General features: G+C 39.2%; 1 protein-coding gene across 1 annotated transcript in view; it reads left to right on the top strand.

The window, feature by feature from the left end:
- Window positions 1-24,151, top strand: part of Arhgap15 (Rho GTPase activating protein 15) — a 601,354-nt gene that overhangs the window by 25,662 nt on the left and 551,541 nt on the right. The window contains exon 2 of the mRNA XM_005346381.2: window positions 998-1,175. Coding sequence (XP_005346438.1) covers window positions 998-1,175 — 178 coding nt within the window. The remainder of the gene's footprint in view (window positions 1-997; window positions 1,176-24,151) is intronic.

Below are 24,151 nucleotides of genomic sequence, written 5' to 3' on the forward strand. Positions count from 1 at the left end.
GGGTTCTTTAGGTCTGTTTGTTTTGCTCTGACACTAATTCTACTTTTGATTCAAGTATCTCTCTCTCTCTATTTCTCTCTCTCTCTCTCTCTCTCTCTCTCTCACACACACACACACACACACACACACACACACACACACAGAGTGCTAGTGGCACACACAGTGTGCATACAAAACTGACAAGGATGAAAAGCCTGTATCCTTAATAGTGAAGAGTTGGCACCATCACCCTATATGAAAACCTGTTGTATATGTTCTCCTTTTTTAAAGATTTTATTTAGCTTTATTTATTTAGTTTTTATTTATTTAGTTTTTTAACTAGCTCAGCCATAAAGAACTCTTATTATTATTTCAGATGATAGGGATTTGATTCCCAGGCCTTATGCAGCAAGCTTGGATTTATCTTTACATCCAGTTCCAGGTGATCTGATACCCTCTTCTGGTTTCCATGGGCACTGCGTGAACATGTTGCACAGATCTACTGCAGGCAAAGCATCCACACATAAAAACCAAAATGGTAAACAAATATTTTTAAAAGATTTTATTTTTAAAGAACGTGTATATGCGGGTGTGGGTTTTGGGCACATGAACGCAGTGCCCATGGAAGCCACAGGAGAGTCTTGGATCCTCTGGAGCAGGATTAACTGCAAAAGCTGTGAGCTGCCCAAGGTGGATGCTGGGAACTGAGATAGCTCTGCAGGAGCAGTAGGTGGTCTTAGCTGTCTTAGTCATCTTTCCATCCCGACACAGAAGTTTCTAATAGAATTAGAGGTTACAGAGCTAGGAGCTGTGCTTCTTAAAAACGGCTGATGTCTGTGGGGATGGAGGGCAGCGCTGTTAAAAATGATCACCAAGTGGCAACTGGCTCATCCTACTGAGAATGCTTCAGACCACTGAATTTTAGTGACGAAATGATGAAGAGGCATGCCCACTCACTAACAGGTTTTCCTAGGAAGTGTTTCTATTTATAGTAATATAATGTTTTATACTTCACCAGGATAAACTGTGGTGCGCGGACATCTACAAATTGTGATAACCCTTTGGAAGCACTGACTCCTGCCCACCAAGCTCCAGGAGCAGTGCAAATGAGAATCAAAAATGCCAACAGCCACCACGACAGGCTGAGCCAGACTAAATCCATGATCCTCACCGATGCTGGGAAGGTCACTGAACCTGTAAGTCAAATACTCTAAACATGTCACTTCCTCTGAGCAGACAGATAAAAAGAGAGAGAGAGAAAATGCTAATTAGCTTTGTTTTGTTTGTTTACCTAATGTACACCAGAAAACTGTTTTGTAATGGATTTTATCTTGCCTAGTTATAGTCATAATAACATCCCCAGTTACAAGAGCAGAGCTGGGCCTAATCCAGAGTGATAAAGGGGATGGGGAGCCAGGCTGAAGAGCACCTTTGACTCATTTTAAGGGCCTCTGCTATCATGCTTCAGTGTCATAAAAATAATGAGGTTATGCTAGCATGCGGCGTTTGTACTTCCAAATACAGTACATCACTTTGAAAAGCCAGAGGCTAAAATTAGCTAAGAGTGAACTGAGGGAGAAAAAAAAAATCAACAACTTAAAAAATGTGAAAATCTCTTTCTTAAAATCTCCCCATAATAGAGAAGAGTGGAAAGTGTGGTTTGATTTGCGGTGGGCTCCAGCGGCTGCAATGGTGCGGCTATTTAAGGTTTGGGGAGGAAGCCATTTTGATCCGATAATGTGTCATTAGAAGGATTTGAAATAAAATAGTTAGAGATGAACTCTACTGCCAATTGTGTCCCTGGCCCTGCACGCATCCTGAGCCACTAAACCCACTGATTACGATGAGTCTCCTCTGGTTAATTTTCCAGCATAATGGTGGTAACTTGCAGCTGAGGCCATAGAATGTTACAAAATTATTTATGCAGTGTTAGCCACTCTTTTGGACCCCAGATCTATTTTGTTTGTCACAGAGAGAGGAGGAGTGAGAGATAAGTTAGCTGGGGACAGACTGTGAGTCCCAGTCACCGTGCAGAAGCATGTGAGCTATTAATTGAGTATTCTGATGTTATCATAGGGGCGTATGAAATATTCAGCTCCCTGAGTTATTCAATGAGGTAAACTGATTGAGTGGACTGTTACCAATCATATTTATTTTCCACTTTTCACTTGCATTTCAAGTGCAAAATTAACCCACAGCAATCTCAGGGGGCTGAGAAATGCATAAATTTAATCATTTCTTCCTCAGGTGTGGTAGGCAGACGTAACGTGAGAGAGCCCCTGTGTTGGTACAGGGGTAGTGAGAAACCCATCCTTAGACGAAGTAACTCGTGAGCAAAGCCTTTGCCTTTATTGACTTTCTCATTTACGATTGTCTGCTGGGAGGCACAGCACCGTCAGCTGCCTCCGCTTTCAAGCCAGCTCAACTGTTTCTCAACTATGAGCTTGAGACAGTGGTTGGAGTCAATTATCGGACTCTCTCTATATGTTCCCTCCAGAAGAACTGTACCTTGAGAAAAGTTTAGAAGTTAAGTATATTTAATGATGCCTAGCATATTTTATTGGCTGTGTTTAACAAAAGGCACTATGCCGCAGTTGTTTTTGACAAGCATGAAAACATCACAGCATGAGACTGCAAAAGGAATTATGGAGAGAAATTACAAGTGATCCATCTCTCAATGAATTATCCACCTCAATAGCCCGCAGAACTCAGCTACCAATTAACACCTACTTTATTACATGTTGGGATGTACTTAATAACTTTCATGTGTTTATGCACTATTACCTTGACTGATGCCTCTTGTACAATTAGGCATAATTGGCATATCAATATGCAAAAGTTAAAAGGATTAACCCTCTTAAAACTAATGAGCATTTCTGTATCCAGCTGCTAAATGAGACAAAATTAGCATTTTTTACTTTTGGGCAGGATTTTATCATGCAGTTTCTCATTGTTGGTATTACCTTGTTACATAACTTTAGTTTGGGGGGTTGTAGGCTGGACGGCTGGAGAAAAAAAAAAAGAGTTTTCCAAAGTTAAATTAGCTGTAATTATCCCAGTTTTTGTTTCCGCATTCTTAGTCTGAGCAATATGGATTCCTCGATAAGGAACAAAAATAAAAGTTACTTCTGGTTATGGGTACTCGGTGCATAATTATATAAAGGGGGTATGTTAGTGAGGATATGTCATTTCACGGAGGAAACTTGGCTCAGAGAGCCTGTATTGAAAGCCTGCCATGGCACTAATTTTCTTTCTGTCTCAGTTCTTTTCATCTTTTTTTTTTTTCCATGCACAATTCTCTGACTAGATACTGACAGAATGTAAAGTATTTTGGCATATTTATTCAAACAAGCCTGTTAAAGTTATCTGCTTGGTTCTTCAGAAGTTGGGTGATGGTGTGAGGTCAAGGGGGAGAGTTCGCATTTGGAAGTGGGGGCGAGATACCCTAAAAATGTGTACGCGTGTTTACACAAAGCAGTTTGTTAGGAGAGACACACACACATGGTGTCTCTACAAAAGAAACACTAAGTACTTGGAGGTCATGCATATGCTGTGTGTCTTGTTCAATAAAAATGTCTTGTTTATAATATCTGTTTATTGGAAAGTCTCATTTTAAACTACTGGACTAACTAACTGCATAAATTGTCAGATAATCCCAGTGATTTCATTATTATTTTTAATGTTTTAGGGTAAAATCAATAGACTTTTTCATTAATTCATAATTTCATTTATTGAGTTGCAGCATTTTTATGTGACTGTGTACTTATAACATAGTATATAATATGTCATTTGTAAGTCTTTTAAGATTCTGAAAATTGAAGGTATTTTGAAATGCTAATGTAGTTTTTCAACCCCCAGAATTACAAGCAGAGGCGAATTTGGTTGGGAATTTGGAGATTTTGCATGTGTTGTTCTCTTTAATCATCAAATAATCAATATCAAAATTTCAAGAGGTTAATTTGATACTCAGGGAACGTTAAGGAGCTAGGACTATTGGATGTGGAAGGATGCAGGTTGCAAGAAAATTGCCTCTCCATAAAAGAAAGACAGAGCATTCCAGTTGAGTGGAAAGGAACTCCCTGGTTTCCACAGTGATAAATTGTTCCATGCAGAGGTGCACAGTGAGACCCCTGAAAGAAGGGTGGCTTGTTTTCCAGAATACACTAGTTGAAAAAGCAGTCTGCAAGGGGAAAAAAATGGAGCAAGTGAAGTTGCCTGTCTAAGGGCAGAAAGGCCAATGTGCAATCCAGCAAAGAGCTAGTGCCAAAGGTTCAGTGTACTTCGAAGCCTATTTATCGTGGGGATGCTCCAGTCTACCAGACAGTTTAAAATAGATATTAATGAACAGTTTAAGCAGTCCAAACCAGGAAGCTGCAAACACAGGATCTGCAGGCTGGAGCCATTTCAGCATTTAATGCTGGTGTCTTCAGCAGTGACAAGCATGAATATTCACCATTCCCATCCCGCAAACCCACAGAAGGGCATTACTACATTCATGGCCATCATGAAGAGGGAAATATGTTTTCACTGATGTTTCAATGAGGACTTAGGTCGAGCCATCCCTGAGTGTTAACATACGAGATTCTTCTCACCCCCATTAGCACACTGCTCTTGGTCTCTCTCTCTCTCTTCTCTGTCTCTCATTTCAGTGTATTATCAGGAGAAAGAAGAAACAAATTTCTTTTGTTTCTTACTTCTGCCGTTATAGGACACTTGCCAAAGTTGTGGCTAGCCAAAAAGGCAGACATAAAAATCACTACTAAAAATATAAGCCTTCTGTTTAGCAGACTTTTCGAGAAATATTATGAGATTGTAGGGCATGTCCATATTTACTTCAAATCAAGCTTATAGTTAGGTTTGAGGCTTTGTTTGGATAAATTGTCCTGAAGTGGATCCTGATATTTAATTAAAATGACACTAAATCACATTGAATTGATAAGACTTGGCATCTCAAACAAAGGTAATTGCCCGTATTGGTTTTGTGCAAAAATAGCGCTGCTTGGAAAATGTGCAGGCAACACAGACTGTCAACTCCATTTATAGATCAATATGTGAAAACCATTGATCAGGCAGGCATGTGTAACAGTAACACTTTGCATTTATTTGTTGTTTTTATACCACATTAAGGCTTACAGGATTATAGACTTCCTAAATATTTTGACTTCCTCATAAATATATGATCTGTTGCATGTTAATTAAATGAAAGACTGTAGCCATTTCTAAAATTGTTTTTAGTTTGATGATTTCCTTTTATTGCCGTGGATCGTATGATCTGAAAATGGATTAGTTTCCTTTTGCATAAAGATTATTAAAGCTTATTTTAATGTGTCCTATTTAATGTAAGATATGCCTTCCGCTTTGCTTTGGAAAACATAGATACAGGCCGTTATTTTCTCGTAGTGAGTGACTGATCTGTTTTTTATTAATTGGGCATTCTCGGTGCACAGGGTAGAATTATTTCCTGACGTATTCTGCACACCCTGAAGATAACAGGTCTTCTTGATTTCCCTGATAGAATTTGTTTTCCTTCTTTTCTTTTTTTATCTAGCTCCGTGACACAGGCATCTGATCGAACATTACATAGAAAACAAACTGATCATTTCAATTAAATTTTAAACACACACGCCAATGCAATTTGAATTCTATCTTTCTGATTTGAGAACGAGCCTCGTGAACTGTTCTTCTTTACTGCATTCTACAGCTGAATCTTCCTTATCTCATCAGCGTAAGGACAGTGTTTTGTTCCTAATCTTTATTGGACTATTGTAGATGACATTTGTGAGCCATTTTGGTTTATAAGGGAAGGCTGGAGGACCGTGGAGTGAGACTCTCTGCAGATCCAAGCTCTGATACGACGATGCAATCATGTGTCTTCCAGTGCAATTTTCTTTGCCACTGAGAGGTCAATTCTATTGAAGAATCTTTTTTGTACCCTCTGTAAACGTTAGCAGGGTTGCTTTCAAGACGATATTCAGCTTTGTACACGATATTAAAATGCTACAAGAAACAAGCAAGACTTCAGACATACCAAGTTAAAAGAGAAGGAGACAAGAACAATAAACAGAAACTACCAGGTTGCCTAAGGTAACCGGTCTCCAGCTGTTAGCAGCCAGGCTGTGGAGGCAGATGAAAAAGTTTGTTAGTCCGAATTTCCACTTTTCTATAACATGCCCCAGAGAAGATTCAACCCCAGCCAGAGATTTCCATCCCTGTCTGTGCCACCCCGTGCCATTTCATGCTGGGAAATCTTTTAACTCTATTTACCAAGTACAAATTGGGGTTCCCAAAAGGTGGGGGAAATTTATGGTCAAATTAAAGAGTCCATACTTCAAAGAATGAGCCAGGGCTCCGGAGTTCACACATGTGGCAAGCATCGTTTTCTTTTCAACTTCAGCACGGAGCTAAATTTGTTTAGAATCTCCTACTGTTTGAACGTGGTGCAGAATGTACACGAGATACATTTTTTTAAAAGTTAGTCCTCTGATTACTAATTTGAATCCAAAACTCTAACCTTGTTAGCATCTGGACTTATTTCCATAATAACAACCCCTTCAGAACCTACAAAGTAATGAATAATTGACAACAAATGAAATGTTTTGATAGTTGTCGGCACAAAGCATGTTTAATGTTTTGTGTTGCTTCCTAGCTAATTATGTAGATGACACATTTGTCAGACCTTGACTGCCATTAGAAACGTGTTTCCAGAGGGGAGAAAAACAGGCTATTCATAGAGTAATTAACTAGAATGCTCAATGACCTGTGAGAGATTCAAATCGCTGCCAGTTCAGACATTGTTTTGTTACAGAGCAGAGGGGTAATTAAAATTCCAAATTACAGTCCTATGATGGAGCATTTGTTTGTTGACAGTATACTCTTACTCTAGTTTGTTAATTCTTTTTTAAATTGCTTCTAATCCATTTTATAGCTTTAGTAGTTCGGGCTTTGAATTTACTGACAACTAATATTATGGTACATTGTGCCTCAATGGAGGACTGCCTGCTTCAGTTTCCTGGGAGCACAAGGTGGGTGGGGCAGAGATGCTCCCTCCTGAAACTGACATGCAAGGTGCTGTCAGCAGAAGGAATGTCACTGTCGTGAAGCATCTTGTTAAACACTCCGTTCCTTCCCGACTCTGGGTTAGGGGCCGTGGCTCAGTGACAACACAGTGATAAAAAGGGAAATTTCAACAAACACCTAAAAATGCTGAAAGAGACCTGTCCCCAAGAAGAAATGATGGATGAGGATATGGGTACCCAGAAGAAAAGAGAGGAGGTAGCGCTGTGGGGGGCTTGAGGAGTGTGTGGAGACAGGAGTTGGGTTAATTCATGGGATACAGAAGTGCACAGGGAAGCTCAGACACATCACTCAATGTGGCAGTTTTTGCCACAATGCTTTCATAGCAGGTCAATAACAAACCTGAAATAACAGGTGTCACTTATGTGGCTTCCCGAAGAAGTATTAGAGAAGGCTAAACAAATCTAGAGGGCTAAACTAGCCTAGAAAGACTCAGCCCCAGTATGGCATTTATTTAGGTTGCTGAAAGTGAGAATATAGTTTTATTAAAAAGATCTGACAGAAGTCACACGGTGTTTGATGCAGGCGAGATGACAGAGGCATCCAGGGAGCGCTGATTATCCCGAAGTCACTGTCAGCTAGGATTGATTTTCACTTTCTCCATTTATGTAACGGTTCCTGTAATACAGCTGACCCCGAATCACGTTACCTTGTCATTTCTCTGCATGGATCAAGAAGAGATGAGCTGAAAATAGCTAGACACCGACCTTGAACTTGCCAGAAAAGTGAGAAGTGACAGTGGGGTTTTCTGTAGTTCATGTACAAAGAGGAAGGCACACTGTTCTCTGCTGAGTTCATCACAGCAGCACAAGGGGGCAGAGCAGCACTGGAGATCACAGGTAAGAAGAACTTCAGCACCGTGTGGAGAAGCCGGAATCTGTGAGAGCAGGGATCTGGTTTTTACATCTTAGTGAGACATAAAGGAGAATCACTGATGAATCAAAATCTCGAGTCCCAGGATGTTCAGTCAGTAATCTGAAATTATACATTCTAATTAAAAGAGGTTACCTAATATTCCGAGTGCCTTTCCAACCGGTTATCTGCAGTGCATCTTCCTTTATTCATATTTTACCCTACCCTCCAAACAACTCCGAACTCTAGTCAGCATTAGGAAGAGAGTCTTAGGACATGCTCCAAAGGTGACCTGCCATTTTTAGGAAGGTAAAAGCCAAGGTAAAGAATGGGTTTTGCCAATGAATTCAAGTTTGCCTGCATGTTGTATCTTTTCCAGGTTTAACATTTGCATTACTTTTCAAAAATCACCTTTTATTAGACCGTGATTACAGGCAAGGTCAACTTAAAACAAGGCATAGTGAATAGTCCTTTACTTTCTGAAGATGAACCATCATTGATTCATAAGTAGGGTTCACACAGTTCTCCGTGTTAGGCAGAGGACAGAGAAAATGGCAAACAGCAGCTCAACTAAACCCCAGGTTATAGACACTTGATGTAATACCATGCCATCTTTTCATGTGTGATGGTTCATTAATATCTTTACAAATCTTTGTAATGCCTAGATATTTTCTTACATAAAGTAGATTCTGCATTTCTTTATACAGGCTTAGAGCATATGTGAATGCATACTGAGTTCTGTACCTGCATATATAGTATGTATACATATCTATAAAGAAACACCACACAAGTAAGCACATACATATTTGTATTACATGATTTTGTAATCATCTATATTTCTGGAAAATTATATATATATGTATGTATAAGTGTGTATATATATATATATTGCAGACAGACATATCAATATAAGCTTATTAATCTGTCATAGGTTCAGCTCACTATGTAGTGGCAATCTTAAGTTTTTAAAAAAATAAGTGGAATCTTAATTTATTTTTAGGGCACAATAAATTGGGGGTTGTTCTAGCACCAAAAATGAGTCCAAAAATATTTTCAGTACATAGATCATCACAGAATTTTTTAATACCTAGATTTTTGTCCACTGGTACAAGGAATGTATCAGACCTCTGACTTCTGGTTTGGAGAAGGGAGTGTGTCAGGGGGCATTTGGATGGTCAAAGGTCTGAAGTGTGCCGGTGTGTGTGTCTGTCTGTCTTTCTGCCTTTGCATGATGCTGAGGCCTTTGAGAAAAGTCCTGAGTAGCTGTCTGAGAGTCTCACAGACTTTGTCTTCCCACTCCTGTTCTGAGTAGTGGAGTGAGCGCGCAGACCTCCAGGTGCCCTCTCCTAGACGGTAGTAAATCCATCCCTAAATGGTTGATTAGCCTCGGCTTCTGAGGTCACCAATGACATAAAGCCGTTGACGGCTAAAACAATTCCCCGGAGTCTGGGTTTGGATTTTACTTTCCTCTTGTCCCTCTCTTCAGCTTGCAGGGCTTTTAATAAGGGACTTCACTCCCTGATGTGTTCCGATTCGGTTTATTGTTGCCATCTGGTTAGTTATTTTCTCAGGTTTGTGTCGGAAACATTGGAAGTCTTTTCTCCAGCCTTTGAGTCCCTGTGTTCCTAAAGAGCTGTGGGGAAAGCACGTGACAGTTTTCAAAGAGCATATTAAAACCTGATAAGCAGAACCATCTCCAAACACCGGCGTGGAAAGCTGAGGCATTATTTTGTCCGTTAATGCCTGTTGCAACTCATTAGCAAATGGACAGCCTCGTGGCTCTGGCAAAGGTGATACCCTCTCAGCTCCACGCAGCCTCCTACAGAGCTTCTCTCAGGTGAAAGATTTTGTGATTCCTATTTACTTTCAGTGCCTTGACAATAAGTTTACGGGGGCAGGAGGTTGGGGATTGGAGCTGTAACAGCACAAGTGTTTGTCATATGTCAAGCAGGTTTAAGGGTTCACCGATGTCAAAAAGAAGCAAGTGTGTGAAAACAAGAAAGAGGAAAAAATGAAAGGGGACTCAGAATTTCTTTATCTTTCCCTGTTCCCCAGCTCCCCTTAGTCCTCCATTTTTCTCATTACAACTGCTATATTACAGCATTGAATCTTTTTCTGTTTTTTTTTTTTCACCCTGAAAGTCAGCATCATGATTTTTCTCCGGTGGATACTATTCTCACATTCTATCGGATGCATTTTTTTCCCTACGCATAATTCTTTGAGAAACAATGTAGTGGCTGACATAGACTAGTTATCAGGTCATATCAACATTGATTTGTATTCTGGCATTTGGGTAAAATAGCCCACACGGAAGCAAATCGGTGTGTCAATATCCAGAGGTCACCCAGAAATTCCAACGAGGAATAAATCCAGCCTGCTTACACCCCGAATCAAAGAAGCCAAATAACTGCAAATTAGAAGGAATTTCAATAAGTGACCTTATTTTTCCTGAGATTCCAAGATGCTCTTATATTATGTTTGATGGTATTCAGAAATGGCAGCCTTGTTTTTATGCACTGCCTTTTCAAGGCATCAGAAACAGAGGTGATCAGAATGCTGCTCCTTTATGCAGTGTGGGTCCTCACACTGTGTCTAGCCTTATGTTTATAGAGGATCTCTGGCATGGAGCAGTAATGGTTGCTCTAAACTTTCCTCTGTTACCTTTGGGCACCTGACCTGCTCTCTTTCCCACAGGGCGAAAGGGAGCTACAGTTTCATGTACGCAATGAGAAGGGACATGTGTCTCCTTGAATTGAATTGTCCTGGATCATATCACGTAGCACCAAGTGACCCAATATAGAAAGACAGGAAAACAAAGTGACAGTTTGGTTTAATAGAAACTAACATCAAGAAACCCAAACCTCCAGGCCCACTGCCAGATCACAGAGACTGAGAGTTGTTGGTGTTTTCTTCGTAAATTTGTTTAAGGCACAGTCTTTAATCAGAGGTACAAGGTTAATGAAGATATAAGCCTAGCACGGGTCAGGCAAACTGGGTGTAAATACCGCAATTTTGAGAATCCACAGGAAAGCGAATCTGGCTGTTACTTGACAATACATCACACTCTGGGGCCTCACCTATTGATCACTGCCCGACAATGGGCAACCCTTCCCAGCGGCTTCCTCTTTCACTATGAATTATTGACAGTGTTAATGCCAATAGCCCACGACCAAGTAGACAAGAAAGACATTTAAACTCCTGATGTAGTAGCCTTAACTTCTATGCTATTAAAAGCGGGAGGGAGACAGAGAAACACTTACACACAGTGACAATGTGACATTCTTGAAGTTCTTGTCTACAGCTGAAACCTATCCTCTCCAAATGCATATTTTTCTTTCTTTAAGTGATCACTAGGTCAGCTCCACCCATCTATCCTTCGAGTGTCCCCAACTAGAAAGCAGAACAGGCCAGCTGCTCCCATTCCCACGTTCATTTGTTCATGGGCTTCTTCAACAAACATATCTTGGCACTTTCTACAAATGTCAGAATTGCTTTGGAAGCAGGGCTACAGAGCAGAGTGTGCTTCTGTCTCCTGGCAGGTTACCTACCCTTTGAGTGAGGTAACTCCTAATCCTTGTGGACCAGGGCTCAGCCTGCCCGTTTCATGGCAGCAGCGCTGCCTCAACTCTTGGTGCTGTTGCTAGGATCGCCGGCTTTCATTTTGACCCACATGCACGATGCTTGAAAATGGCCAGGGAACCAAGCAAAATTCTTTATTTTCACTTCCTGTAGGATGTCTTTGTGTGGTGGTAGGTCACAAAAAATTATTTTTCTTTTTAAAACATGCTTAGAATTGTGGGTTTCCACATGATTTTAAACTCCCGTGTGTATAGTTGGACACCTCTTCTGTTTCCTGGATGCACACAGGTTCATGGAGGATGATGTTGACAGCTGATGAAGCTGCCATTGTTCTTATCTGGTTAAAGTATGTCGGTCCTCTTCTACTCACTGTTGAGTTTGACTCTTCCTTTGTACTAATAAAATTAATGATAAATTGAATTGGTGTTAAAAATAATACTTTATGGCTAAAAATAAAATATTAATATATTTGTTTGTCTCATCTCTGTTCCTGATTTCAGTACACACTGAACACAGGCCTAATTTAGACATTTACAGAGGAATCAAACTGTCATGTTCTGGCCTTCTAAAATTTTCACTTGGTTCTTTGCTTCGAGGTTTGGTGGAACTTTATCCTTCAAGTCCTCATCATTTATAAAGTCATGTGGGATTGATTGCAGCTTGTACTTGATTTAATTTATAAGCCTATCAGAGCAGCCCCTACCATTAGTGTTTTCCTGTCTAGGTAAGATGAACAAACCACTATCGCCCTTAAAATGTGCCACCAATCTTGTGCTTACACTAGATCAAAAGCGACATTATCCATGAAGGAAAGCCCGGACCACAGGGTGAATCACTGAAGAACTATCTTGAGGCGTATTCCACCCAGAAGTAAGGAAGGAAAAGAAACACTTATATGAGAAACTTATTGAATGGCTTAGACATGCTAGAGCCAAGACACAGTGTTAGTGTCAGTAAAATATTACGATGAACTACTCTGTTAACAGCTCTGCCCAAGGAGAAGTGCTTTTCTGATCTTAATCACCTCATCATGCACCAGACAGCACTATTGAATCCTTATAAGTTTTTGTTTCTCCCATATGGTAGAAGTAAATAGCTGTCTATCTACGAGAATGGATAAAGAAATGTGTATTAGATTCCGGACGTACTAAGTGGTGTTACTCCTCACCTTCTGCTGCGCTTCACCCACTCTGCTCTTTCCCATGCCAAGTCTTCCACCTCTTTCATTGGGGCCAGTCTTGGATGACCTATGCTTCCCAAAGATCACCATCCTGTACATAGAAGTCTGAAAACTGCTTTTCACCTACAATGTACTTTCTAGAGACTGTTCTCATCACAGTCTACCCCGACTTCCTGCTTATCAAGTGCTTTCTCTGAGGTTGATAGATTACAAACAGGTACCCTATCTGCTGACACAGTTGAGTCCCCAGGAATTTGTATTCAGGTGAAATGGGCTTGTTTTTATTTTTATTTTTTTTTGTTAGCATTTTTGGATGTACATGCTTAGCTGGAGGTGTGATGCTTTCTTGAAAGTCATATGACCTGCTTCATCCGGAATGCTACATTGAGTACCTTACAGCCATGGACTGGCAGCCTTTTCCCATGTGAGGACACTGTGCAGAAAGTTGGAGTGTGCCAATTGTCTTTACACATGGGAACTCAGACGCTGACAGTTGCTCCTCATAAATTTGGAAATGTAGTCTCTACCACATTTCAGTGACAGTATAAAAACAATCTTTCTTTATAGCTAAAGATGAATTTTCTTACTCAGATTTTTCTCCTTTGGGTTTAATTTCAATTTTAGACTCATACACTGTAAATTAACAAACATCTTGCTGCCTTTTAGACAACACTAAAAGCGTAACTGTGTTGTGTAAGGGAATGGTGTTCTCTTGTCAGCGAGTTATAAATACTCTGTTTACTCTGGGTTATCTGTGGCTTAACTGTCACATGTTTTGTAAAAAAAAAAATCATTCTGAAATGATGGGAGGCTGCTTTGGAAGTCAGAACAACATGTGGCAACTCAGAACACTCATCAGAAGGCACACAACAAGCCCTCAGAAGCAGCGAGGCACGAGACGAGATGCAGCGGATCTTATCCCAAATTAAGCCAGCTTAGCCTTGAGTAATAATCTAATCCCTTACCCTTTATCATGCATATTTGACTAATTAATCTCAACTTGAAGTTTTGGAAACTTTGTGTGAATTTTTATCTCCTTTTCTGGAGCATGTGAAAGCCCCTAAGAAGTGGAAACAGACAGGAACACGAACTCTACAGATACAGTCTCAACTTAGCTCCTCAGACCTAAAACTTCTCCAGCAGCCGGTGTTTTATCCAATAGAAGCCTTTATAGAAACAGCACAGTAGTGTCACACGAGGAGAAAGCACTCCTCAGGAGCACAGATCGGAGGCCTCGCAGGGCATCTGGGTTTACAGTTGGGATCCTGCTTGCGGCAGCTCCGTTTCACTCTTCTTCCTTCTGTCTTTTTAATTGTACTGACATTTTAACATTGCCACTGCCCTATGAAAATTTGTATTTGTATTTAGAATGCTTCTGTGATAAGCTGGTTCCCCAAAGGACCGTCAAGAATCCATAGAAACTAAGCCGCTGCTGTCCCATCTAAATGAGTCAGTGCCCCTCAAGCTTACAAGAGGACCCCTAATGATGAAGCTTCCTAGTGGTGTTTGAGCCACCAATTCTAATGTTAATGTCTCCAGTACAACTTTGACTTGCCCAGTGAGGCCATGTGAAACTCCATCATTTAGTGAAATCAACACACACAGATTTCTTGGGTATAACCTATCTAAATTCCTGGTTTTATGTAGGAATAAGCCTTTGAAAGAGGAAGGCAAAGTGTTTCATACATTGGAGAGGTCATTTACATAAATAAAACTTCATGAATCTTTATCCTTTGCTGATTTCTGGTGACAGAAATGATTGTGCCCATGACCATAAATCACCAATAAAAAAAATTAAAGATTTAGTTGGCTAAGAAGTGCCCCTTCTTGGTTCTGTCAGAGTTGTCAGCGGTCAGTGTCCCTTTCAGTATAGTACAAGGTCCAAGTTCAAAGACTGAACCAGTCACACTTCAGTCAGTGAGGACTAAGATATTTTAGGGATTATAAAGTCAGATGTGTTTCATACCCTCGCAGATCTCCATGATAGTCCTTACAATGTGCTTTTCCACTCCATGCAGTAACTATGAGTCCCTTGATTATGAATCTGGAGTAGTGTTGGCCAGACTTGGGGACAAATCCTGGCTCTGCCCGCTATTGATCACATTAGTGTGGACTCATGACAGGGTCTTTCAGTGCTCTTAGTAAGACAACTGTAAAAGTAAGTCAGGAGGTAGTGGTACCCGCCTTTAATCCCAGCACTCGGGAGGTAGAGGTCTACAGATGAGTTCTAGTACAGCCAGAGATACACAAAGATCCCCTATCTCAAAAACAAAATAGAAAAGTAAAGATACCTATCATCTTCAGAGAAATAAAGATGAAATAATATGATAGGTACAAAGAGCCTGTGGGTGTTTGTATAGTAATTTAGCTTTTTATTAAGTCACCATGTTGATTAAACTAGCCATCCTGCCATTCTGTCACATCCTTTCAGTAAAGAGGTTGTGAATGTCTGTCCATGTTCTGACCTATTCTGATTAAAACCAACTTGAGTGCTTATTCAGGTTCTCCTTGATTTCAGCTTGGCTTCTTACTCAGCTCTCTGAAATATGCTGTTATTTTATCGATGCTTGTTGGATTCGCTCTTTTGGTCTGACTCATGGTTAGCTCTTGCATTACACTAATATAAATGTTTAACAATTGGAAGAATCCACTATGTGCTTGGAACAGTGCTATATAACAAAAAAAATTTCTTAACCCTTAAGAGCAGCAAACTGATGATGGTGGTAAAATGTAACTCTAAGAATGTCTAATACCAAAGCTGGGCTTCCTGCGGGGTGTTTCTTACATTAACCCAGGAGGGAATGAGTGAGAATCAGGAGTATCACTGAGTTTATACCTACTAAATTACTAAGACCCAATTAAAACTTAACCTCCTATGCTCAGTTTTATGTCAGGTTTACTTTTATCTGAACACTACAGCAATTATTCACCTTTTAAATTATATAGTTATTTATTATCTATAGCCGTGGTGTTCTTCCTGTCTTTATAAACTTTCTATCTTTCTTACTGCTATTCAGTAAGAAACTATAGTTTTATAGTGTAAAGCACCTACTTGATTGAAAATGTCTCAAATTCAGACCTCATGCCAAATATTGCCAAAAATTGCCAAAATTACATTGGATATTACTTTATAAGGCTCAAAATATTATTACTCCAATAATACCCAACTAATACTATCTTTCTGAATTTTCAAAGAAAACATTTATGAAAACCCATGATAAACCAACCTGCTTCCATCTTGGGTTTGAAGAGGCGAGCATAGAGCCTGAAAGGGTCTGTACCCTGTCCTCTGCATCTGTGTTATGGTTGTTAGCTTGATCTTCTTGTGGGACTCCTAATGGTGGGAGTAAGTGTGTCTCTGACTCTTTTGCCAGCTCTTGGGACTCTTGTCCTCCTGTTGTGTTACCTTGTTCAGCCTTGACACGAGGGCTTTTCCCTTGTCTTATTGTATCCTGTTTTGCCATGTTTGCTTGTTGCCTTTTGGAGGCCTGCTCTTTTCTGAAGAGAAAGTGAGTGGGAGTAAATCTGGGGCAGAGAAGAAGTTGGCAGAAGCTGGGAGGAGCGGAGAGAGAGAGGATACAGTGTGTGAGAGAAGAATCTATTCTCAATTTTTTAAAAAAGAAAGTCACCTTAGAGTAAAGACAAACTATACTCATTCCTGTTTATGCTTGAATCTGTTTCTCAGGAATTGGGCTATGCCCTACCTGTAACCTTAACTCCATATAGTTCTGTACTGCCTATTCCAGGATACAGTAAACATGCCTTTGTCCCTAAAGGCTGTTATGACCACCTGTTGTTATGGCTACATTGTTATGACCACATTCTTATGACCACCTGTTATGACCACTTTGCAACCATACCTTTATTTCACAAGGCTGTTATGACCACCTGTTGTTATGGCTACATTGTTATGACCACATTCTTATGACCACCTTGTTATGACCACTTTGCAACCATACCTTTATTTCACAAGGCTGTTATGACCACCTGTTGTTATGGCTACATTGTTATGACCACATTCTTATGACCACCTGTTATGACCACTTTGCAACCATACCTTTGCTTCACAAGGCTGTTATGACCAACTTCTTATGCTTATGTCCTGCTTCTGGTACCCCACCTATTTGTTTGCCAAATTGCCTATTTGGAAAAACCCCACTCCTGAGCTATAAAAACCATTATCTTACCCTTGTCTAATGTTGATCTCTTGAACCTTTCTCTATGGGTTCAAACCTTGTACATTAATAAAGCTTGCTTTAATTAATTTGGTCATGATTTAGGTCAGTGGTCTTTCTTCTTGCATCTGTTGGATTGATACACAGGAAGAACAAAGGCCAAAAAAAAATTGTACTTTTCCCCACCAATAGAGAAGACACTGCTCTGTCAGTTTTTCAGAAGAAACTGAGCTCAAAATGGGAAGCTCACCTCTTCTACAGCATTCAGAGAGTAAAATAGCCCAAACTGGCCAAGTCATTCTGCTCCATGGGGATTACTTTGTGAAATACCCAGAATCCTGTTGCTCTTCAGCCTTCCATATTTTTTCATTAAGAGACTGGAATACTCAAGAAGCGACACAATGGGAATCATAGGGAACTAGCAGTAGAGTTAGGCAGACAGGGACCAGCAGCAACTGTGACTGCCCTGTTAGGAACTGACCTAGAGTTAGCAGAAGCACCAGAAAGGAAGACAATATTGCAGTTTTCTAGCCATTTCTAATCAGTCTGGTCTAACAGAGAGCTTGCAGGGAGGACAAAGGATGCTCCTGTTTCTGTCTTTCAAAACCATAGAAGGCATACTTGTGGTTGCTGTCAGACTGCTTCAAGGTATACCTGGCTCCAGGAAGGAAAATCATCCACCTGTCTGGATAATAAATTCTACCTAGAAATAGTCATATGCCCTTTTATAAGCACTGAAGTTTGTATTTAGTTCTATGTACTGGAAAAGTAAACACAGAGGATTAAAAAGTAACATTTTGTGTGATTAATTGTTCTCTCTCTCTCTCTCTCTCTCTCTCTCTGTGTGTGTGTGTGTGTGTGTGTGTGTGTGTGTGTGTCTATGTGTGCTAGTAACACAGAGGCAGAACTTTCCTAATCAATTTTAGTGTCAGGATAAAAATTGTCATAGACATGAATCTTTGTCCTCTTTCTGCTCAGTATCTTTCCAATGTAGCTCATTTCCTATTGCTTCTGTTTTTGTGGCCAGCAGGTGGCTGTTTTACTTTCAGGCTTTAGTTTTTCAGATAAATGCCAGGGAAGACATGCAAAGGGAAAAGGTCCATGTGCAAGTTGAACCTACTTAAATAAACAAAGAAGGAGAAAAGAAAGGAAAAAGAAATGAAAACAAAACCTGTTTAGTGATCTCTACCAGCCTTATGGTTCAGAAATGTATTACATGTTCACATTTAGTTTCTGTGAGAATTGGGGAACTTATTCAGGATACTTACCTAATGTAAACTAAATAATTTTGGATAGATGTAAGTCCTAATAAAAGATGAACAACCATGAGCAAATATTGAAGAGGTGGCATTCCTTAGATCCTCAAGACCTTTGGAGTCTATTGTGAGTTTCGGCTTTATCATTCGATGCACAATTAGAGGTCACTGAAGGATTCTAAGCTGATTAAGTCCCTCTGCTGAGGGAGAGAAGAGTTAGAAAAAAAAGGTAAAAACACAGGGGACTATGTGGCACTCTATCATAGTCTCTGCATAGTAAATCAAGGTAGCTTGTCCTAGGTTGATGGAATAAAGACAGATGGAGTCAAAATAAAAAATATATTCATGTCAATGTTCAATGACAAAGAAAACATAGAAAAGGATTGGCTATCAGTAGAAAGAGGGGGAGCTTTTAAATGTTGTGATAGGGGAGACAATGGATGGTTGGTTGTGCCTGTCCTTGAGCTGGGAAGAATAGAGCATCCTAGGGAATCCTCAGTTAAGATGTCAAGTACTTACAAGTTTCCGGGATGCATCACAGTGAAAATTAGATATTGACAATCAAGTATGTGAGATAGGAGCTTCCTGTGCTTCTGTCCATATGCACTAGAGATGCATTTTGATGCTAGTCACAAACGTTTAGTGATTGGTGCTGCAGAAACTGCCAAAATCCCATTAAGACATACAGTTACAGAAAAGTGACTATCCATGGATATATAATAGTATTTATTTATATGAATTTGTGTGCTTTGATATACATGTGTGTATGTTATAATAATATTAGAAATATCTAATGTTTTAAATATTATTTTTTTTCTCTCTTGTTCCAGGAAATCTCAAAACTTTTAACTTTTCCATAGGAAGTATCAATTCTTGTTTAAGAGACACACTTAGTCATTGCAACACGAGAGGAAGGGAAAATGTCAAAACTGACCAGAAAATGACACTTGGTGGCAACATGCAAAATAAATGTTCAAAGATAGAATCAAAGTGCAAACATCAGGGCAGAGGTAAAAACAAGCCGCCCACAGATTGTAGAGATAAGGCACACACACACACACACACACACACACACACACACACACACACCCTCTTGTTTTGCCCGCAGTGAGTTGAATGGACATTTTCAAACCTTACTTTTCCCGCTTACGGTTTGCTCCAGGATAAAATGATATGTGTTGTTAATCAGAAAAGGTTAGTGGCGTATTATTTCCTCGGTAGATGGATAGCAGACCCTAGACCAAGTTGTTTATAACTTCTGTCTAAGAGTTGTTTTATCTCAGGAGCAGAACACACAAAAACATCAACTCTGTGTTTGATTTAATCCACTTAAAGAAAAGAAAACCCCACAAGGAGCATTATAGGATAATGGAATATGTAAAATTAGTTGCTTTCCAAAAGGTCTTTCCCAGTTTTATTCTTCTGGGTTGAATTCCCTACCCATTTGGCCCTCAGCTCTGCAGTCTCCTGTTGGAAGAGGGATCTGCGGTACTGTACTGGTGCCCACTTTGAATCAACCTGCATTTGTCAAACAACTCCCTCTCATCCACACAGTCCCAGTGTAGCCGCTGCTTGCAATTCTCCTTTGTTTGTCCTCTCCATTTGTACCTGGTGGATTGTATATTATATTAATTCATAAAACTGGCTCTGCCAGACTCCCCACGGTTACAATTATTAAGGCCATAACTGAACCAGTTTCTCTCATCTTGATCTTCAACCAGAAGTTCTTGTCCCGAAGCTTTTGCTTCGCATTAAAACGCTAATGATCACCTCCACCAAATTAGCAGCTTAATAATAATATTAAAACAAAGCTGAGTGAAAAGACTTTGATCGCTACCTTTGAGAGCTCTGTATTCTAACACCTCTCCCCCGCATCATTAACAAGCAATGACCTTTAATTAAAAATAAAAGACATATACAAAATACCTGAAGAAGCCTTCTTTTTTAGCATGACATGTTCTCACATTGTTGTCTTTATAAAGAAGGTCCAAACCTACTGCATTTGTTTTCCAGATCTTACAAAGATCCTACTTGTCCATAGGTTATTTTTAAGCTATTTTGTAGCAGTTGTGTTGTTTTTCCACAGAACTCAAGTTAGTTATAAATCTAGTTGAATGGTAGAAATTTGGTAAGAGCTTTAACGTTCCTATCTGACTTACTTGTAAAAATGCTATAACATAGATGAATCGTTGTAGCCTGCCCCTACACCCACAGAGACAATGGAGGTACTTGATGGTTCTTTCATTTTCCCATCTCCTCCTGGGAAGAAAAAATAGAATAATGGCTTTATAATGAAGTCCTTATACAAACACAGTGTCTCCTGAAACAATATTAACAGTATTTTGTAATTGATCAAATGGGAAAAGATCTCTTTAGGTATCATTTAGACGTATTAATGTTATCCATTCCCCTGCTAACTAGTAATATCAATAGCATTCCAGACTTTCCATCCTCAGATTTTAAATCCACTGTCTATTTTAAGTAATGAAGCTAAAAAATTTGAAAGTGGATGCTGTAGTTGTGGTTGCTGCATCCACACATAGAAGGCCACAGAGGGCTAAGAAACTATGAAACCTGAGCTTTTATGTGTCATTAGCTCTTTAATGAATCTCAAGGGCCCCTGAACCAATGAGCTGAGAGTCTTGGGAAGCCTCTTGTCTGCCCTGAGTGGAAGAAGTGAGGGAGAGCACACAGATTACAGTGCTCAGTCCTATTAAAATATTCACAGAAGACTCATTTGAAAATGTATTAACCACATACTAAGTTAAGGCCCACCACAGATCAAATGCTAAGTTTGGGGACAGGAAGCAATTGGCTGAAGTTAATTGGCCAATATTCAGGGAGGAAACTGGAAGAGAGAAGGCTGGGAAGGAAAATGCCCTGATAGGCTTTTAAGACCTGTGGTTGGCTGACGTTCTTCTGATAACGATCTGTGTCCATTGGTGTGTCTTCCCTTAGGAGGTAAACACATGAAGAAATGGTAGCCCTGGTGCCTCCTGGAAATGGAGCAGGCGTCTGCATGCTAGACTAGAAGGAAGGACTGGGTACTGAACGCTTTCATTCCCAACCACATTTGGGATAAATAATGCCCTCTATTCCCCAGAAGCCTCTATCTTCTTACTCTTAGTGAAGTGTTTCCAGGGAGGGCTTCCTAATGACTATACACTGAAGATTTCCTCCAGGCCACATTATGATGATGACCTTCACAACTCGGCTTTGTTGCCAGATGTGTTTTCCAGGGAAAGAACGTACCAAATCCAAGTCATAGGTCATGAAGCAGAGTTGCCAACCTGCATACAATAATGTAGAAATAATGTAACTAGTTAATCAGTAAGGGATATGCAGTAGCTGAAAGAAATCAAGATTTAATAATGAATTAGATAAAATATATATTTAGCTTGAGAAAATTTTAAATACCAACAGATTTCAGGGAAATCATTTCCCTGTTAGGCTTGAGCAAGTTCTTTTATTTTGAAAAGTTCCTCAGCGACAACTGATGAGATGAAAGGGATGATCTCATTATAAAATTATTAACAAAGATTATTTTATATGGATAAAAATGTTAAATAGGCAATTATGTGAAAATTTTCTACTGTTTCTATGTATAATATATCTCCCACACAATCTCAGTTGTAATTTTCAAAAACAATTAAGGAAATTATTCAACCCCAATATAAAACGAATTTATTAATTTAGGTTATACGCCTCACATTGGTATCCATATGCAGAAGACAAACTAACAGTAAATTAATCATTATATGTTCTAATTCCCAGCTTTTGGCGGCTAGTGAAAATCCTTCCATGAAAGCAGAAGAAATTTCTTTTCTCTTGACTTCTTTGTCATTTATCAAATAGTAAAAACTATCAATTAAAAAAAAGTCTCCTTAAACAATTCATGACTTTAACAGCCTTATTTTTACACATGTTGACTTCCATTTTGAACTGTTTAAACAATAAAGAACAGTTAGCGACTTTTGTACTTAGCTACTTACTTATTGCAGATGTGTTACTACATGTTTCTAACTTGTGCAGCTGTAGTTTGGGCAAGGGACAATAGGAAATGTCTGTATTCTAACGTGGCATCAGTCAGTTTAGGACTGGAGATTGTTTTTCTGGATGGCTTGCTTATAAGAGTAGAGAACAGTTGTCATCACCTTCCCAAAGGGAGCTGCCTTCAGAATAGACAACAGAAAAACACCAGAGAAAGTTATAACAACAGACAGAAGACTTTTGTATTTTCTACCTACCTCTCATTTTCCGTTGTGTACTTTTCAAGAGTACCAACTTACCACCGTGTTCATTCAACAATTTGCAATTCTCACTGTGCCTGGCAGGCACACCGATGACTCTCAAGGGCAATCTAAGGAGGGGTCGAGGCTCCTGGGCTTCTCAGATCCACAGTTTTCATAGTGTTTGTAAGCTGTGCCTTGTCGTTTTTATGCACGTGGCATCTGGTTGAACGGTGAGATCCAGAAGAGACTCTAGGATGTACTGTCACAGTTGGCTAGCTGCAGATTTCAGCTCTGCAGAGCTGTTCCCTTTTCTTTTAAGACAGACACAGAATTCATTGGCAAAACTGCCAGCCAATTCTTCATCAAAGAATTGTTTTGAAAGCTAGTTGTTTTTGTTGAAAAAAAAAACATGTTAATAGCCAATGTGTTTATTGTTGTTGCCTTTAAATGAATTGGTACTTACATATTATTAAAATAACTCAATTTTAGATCCTTGTGATAAGTAATAATAGCTGTAGCTTACATTAACAATGTCTTTAAGGAACTTAAACTTTTAAAGAGAGTAATGTTCTATTATAAATATTTGAGAAGCTTCATCTATTTTAAAAATGCAAACTTCTACAGAGGACACAGGAAAAGATGTTATAGGAAAATGATAAAATACATCATTCTGTGCTGTGTATGTTTATCTAATGCTCATAAAGACTCCATTCCTGGAGATGGCAGCTATATATTATTCTCACAAATAATATTAAAATAATATCTATTTATTTTATTAATAGATCTCACAAGGTGTTTAATTTTATATATTCATGAGCCATTGAGACATGAAATCAGTCATTAATTTATTTCTAAGGTATTAAAATATTAAATTGATTAATCATTGATTAGTTTAAAAGTATTCATTTAAATCTTAGGTATATCTCAAATATCCTTTCTAAATAAATGTTCAATAATTACTGAAATAAATACTCCAATATTATAGAATTCACTATAGTCAGAAAACTAATACTGTGTCATGTGTATTTTAGTAATTGCAGCTGTAGTTTATAAGTAGAATTTCATAATGGCTTCAAACATGCAAACAATACTTGGGCTGATCATTTTCCAGCACTGGCTGAATTTTGCTATTCAAGAGTAACTATATATTTTATTTTCAATGGTTATATGAAAAATGTGCATAAATTGCAATCTAGATCTGAGCAGTGCTTTCTGTCCTCTGAGTTTACTGATTTATTTATTTAGGCAATAATTATGGGGTCTCCAGAATGCAGCACCAAAATCTGAGCTAATAACTGAACTCATGTTCTCTTGGAATGAACAAGGTCTTTGCCTCCATGCTGGGACACATGTACTTTCATAGGCTACCACTGGGAAATTCCCACCACTCTCTGCTGCAGAAATTATCAATTTGGCTGGTGATAAGAATCATTTAGCCTAATTTAGAGAAGCAGACCTCTGCACTCATTCCAGATCTGAAAACTCAGATTGACCTGTTCTTCTCTTTGTGCCTGATGTATCAGGGCTCAAAGTTAAAGGAGAGAAGCAAACAGAATGAAACCAGCAATCAAAGCAAAATTCCCTACATTGTCCAGCTTTTACTTTAATACTTAACCTATAAAACCAATATTACCATACACACCAAACCATCTTGCCTGTAAACACCTGCCTGACAATCTGTGTACATATCTCTAGTTCCCTGTATGCTTTAAAAAAAAATCTAGGTTAAAAAAAAAAACAAACCAAGTTTACAAGTCCTTTCAAAAATGGTAACAATGAGACAGTCTTAAGTATTAATAGTAATCCTTTGTGTCTGTGTGTGTG

Source organism: Microtus ochrogaster, chromosome 4 (assembly GCF_000317375.1).
Source record: "Microtus ochrogaster isolate Prairie Vole_2 chromosome 4, MicOch1.0, whole genome shotgun sequence".
Lineage (NCBI taxonomy): Eukaryota > Metazoa > Chordata > Mammalia > Rodentia > Cricetidae > Microtus > Microtus ochrogaster.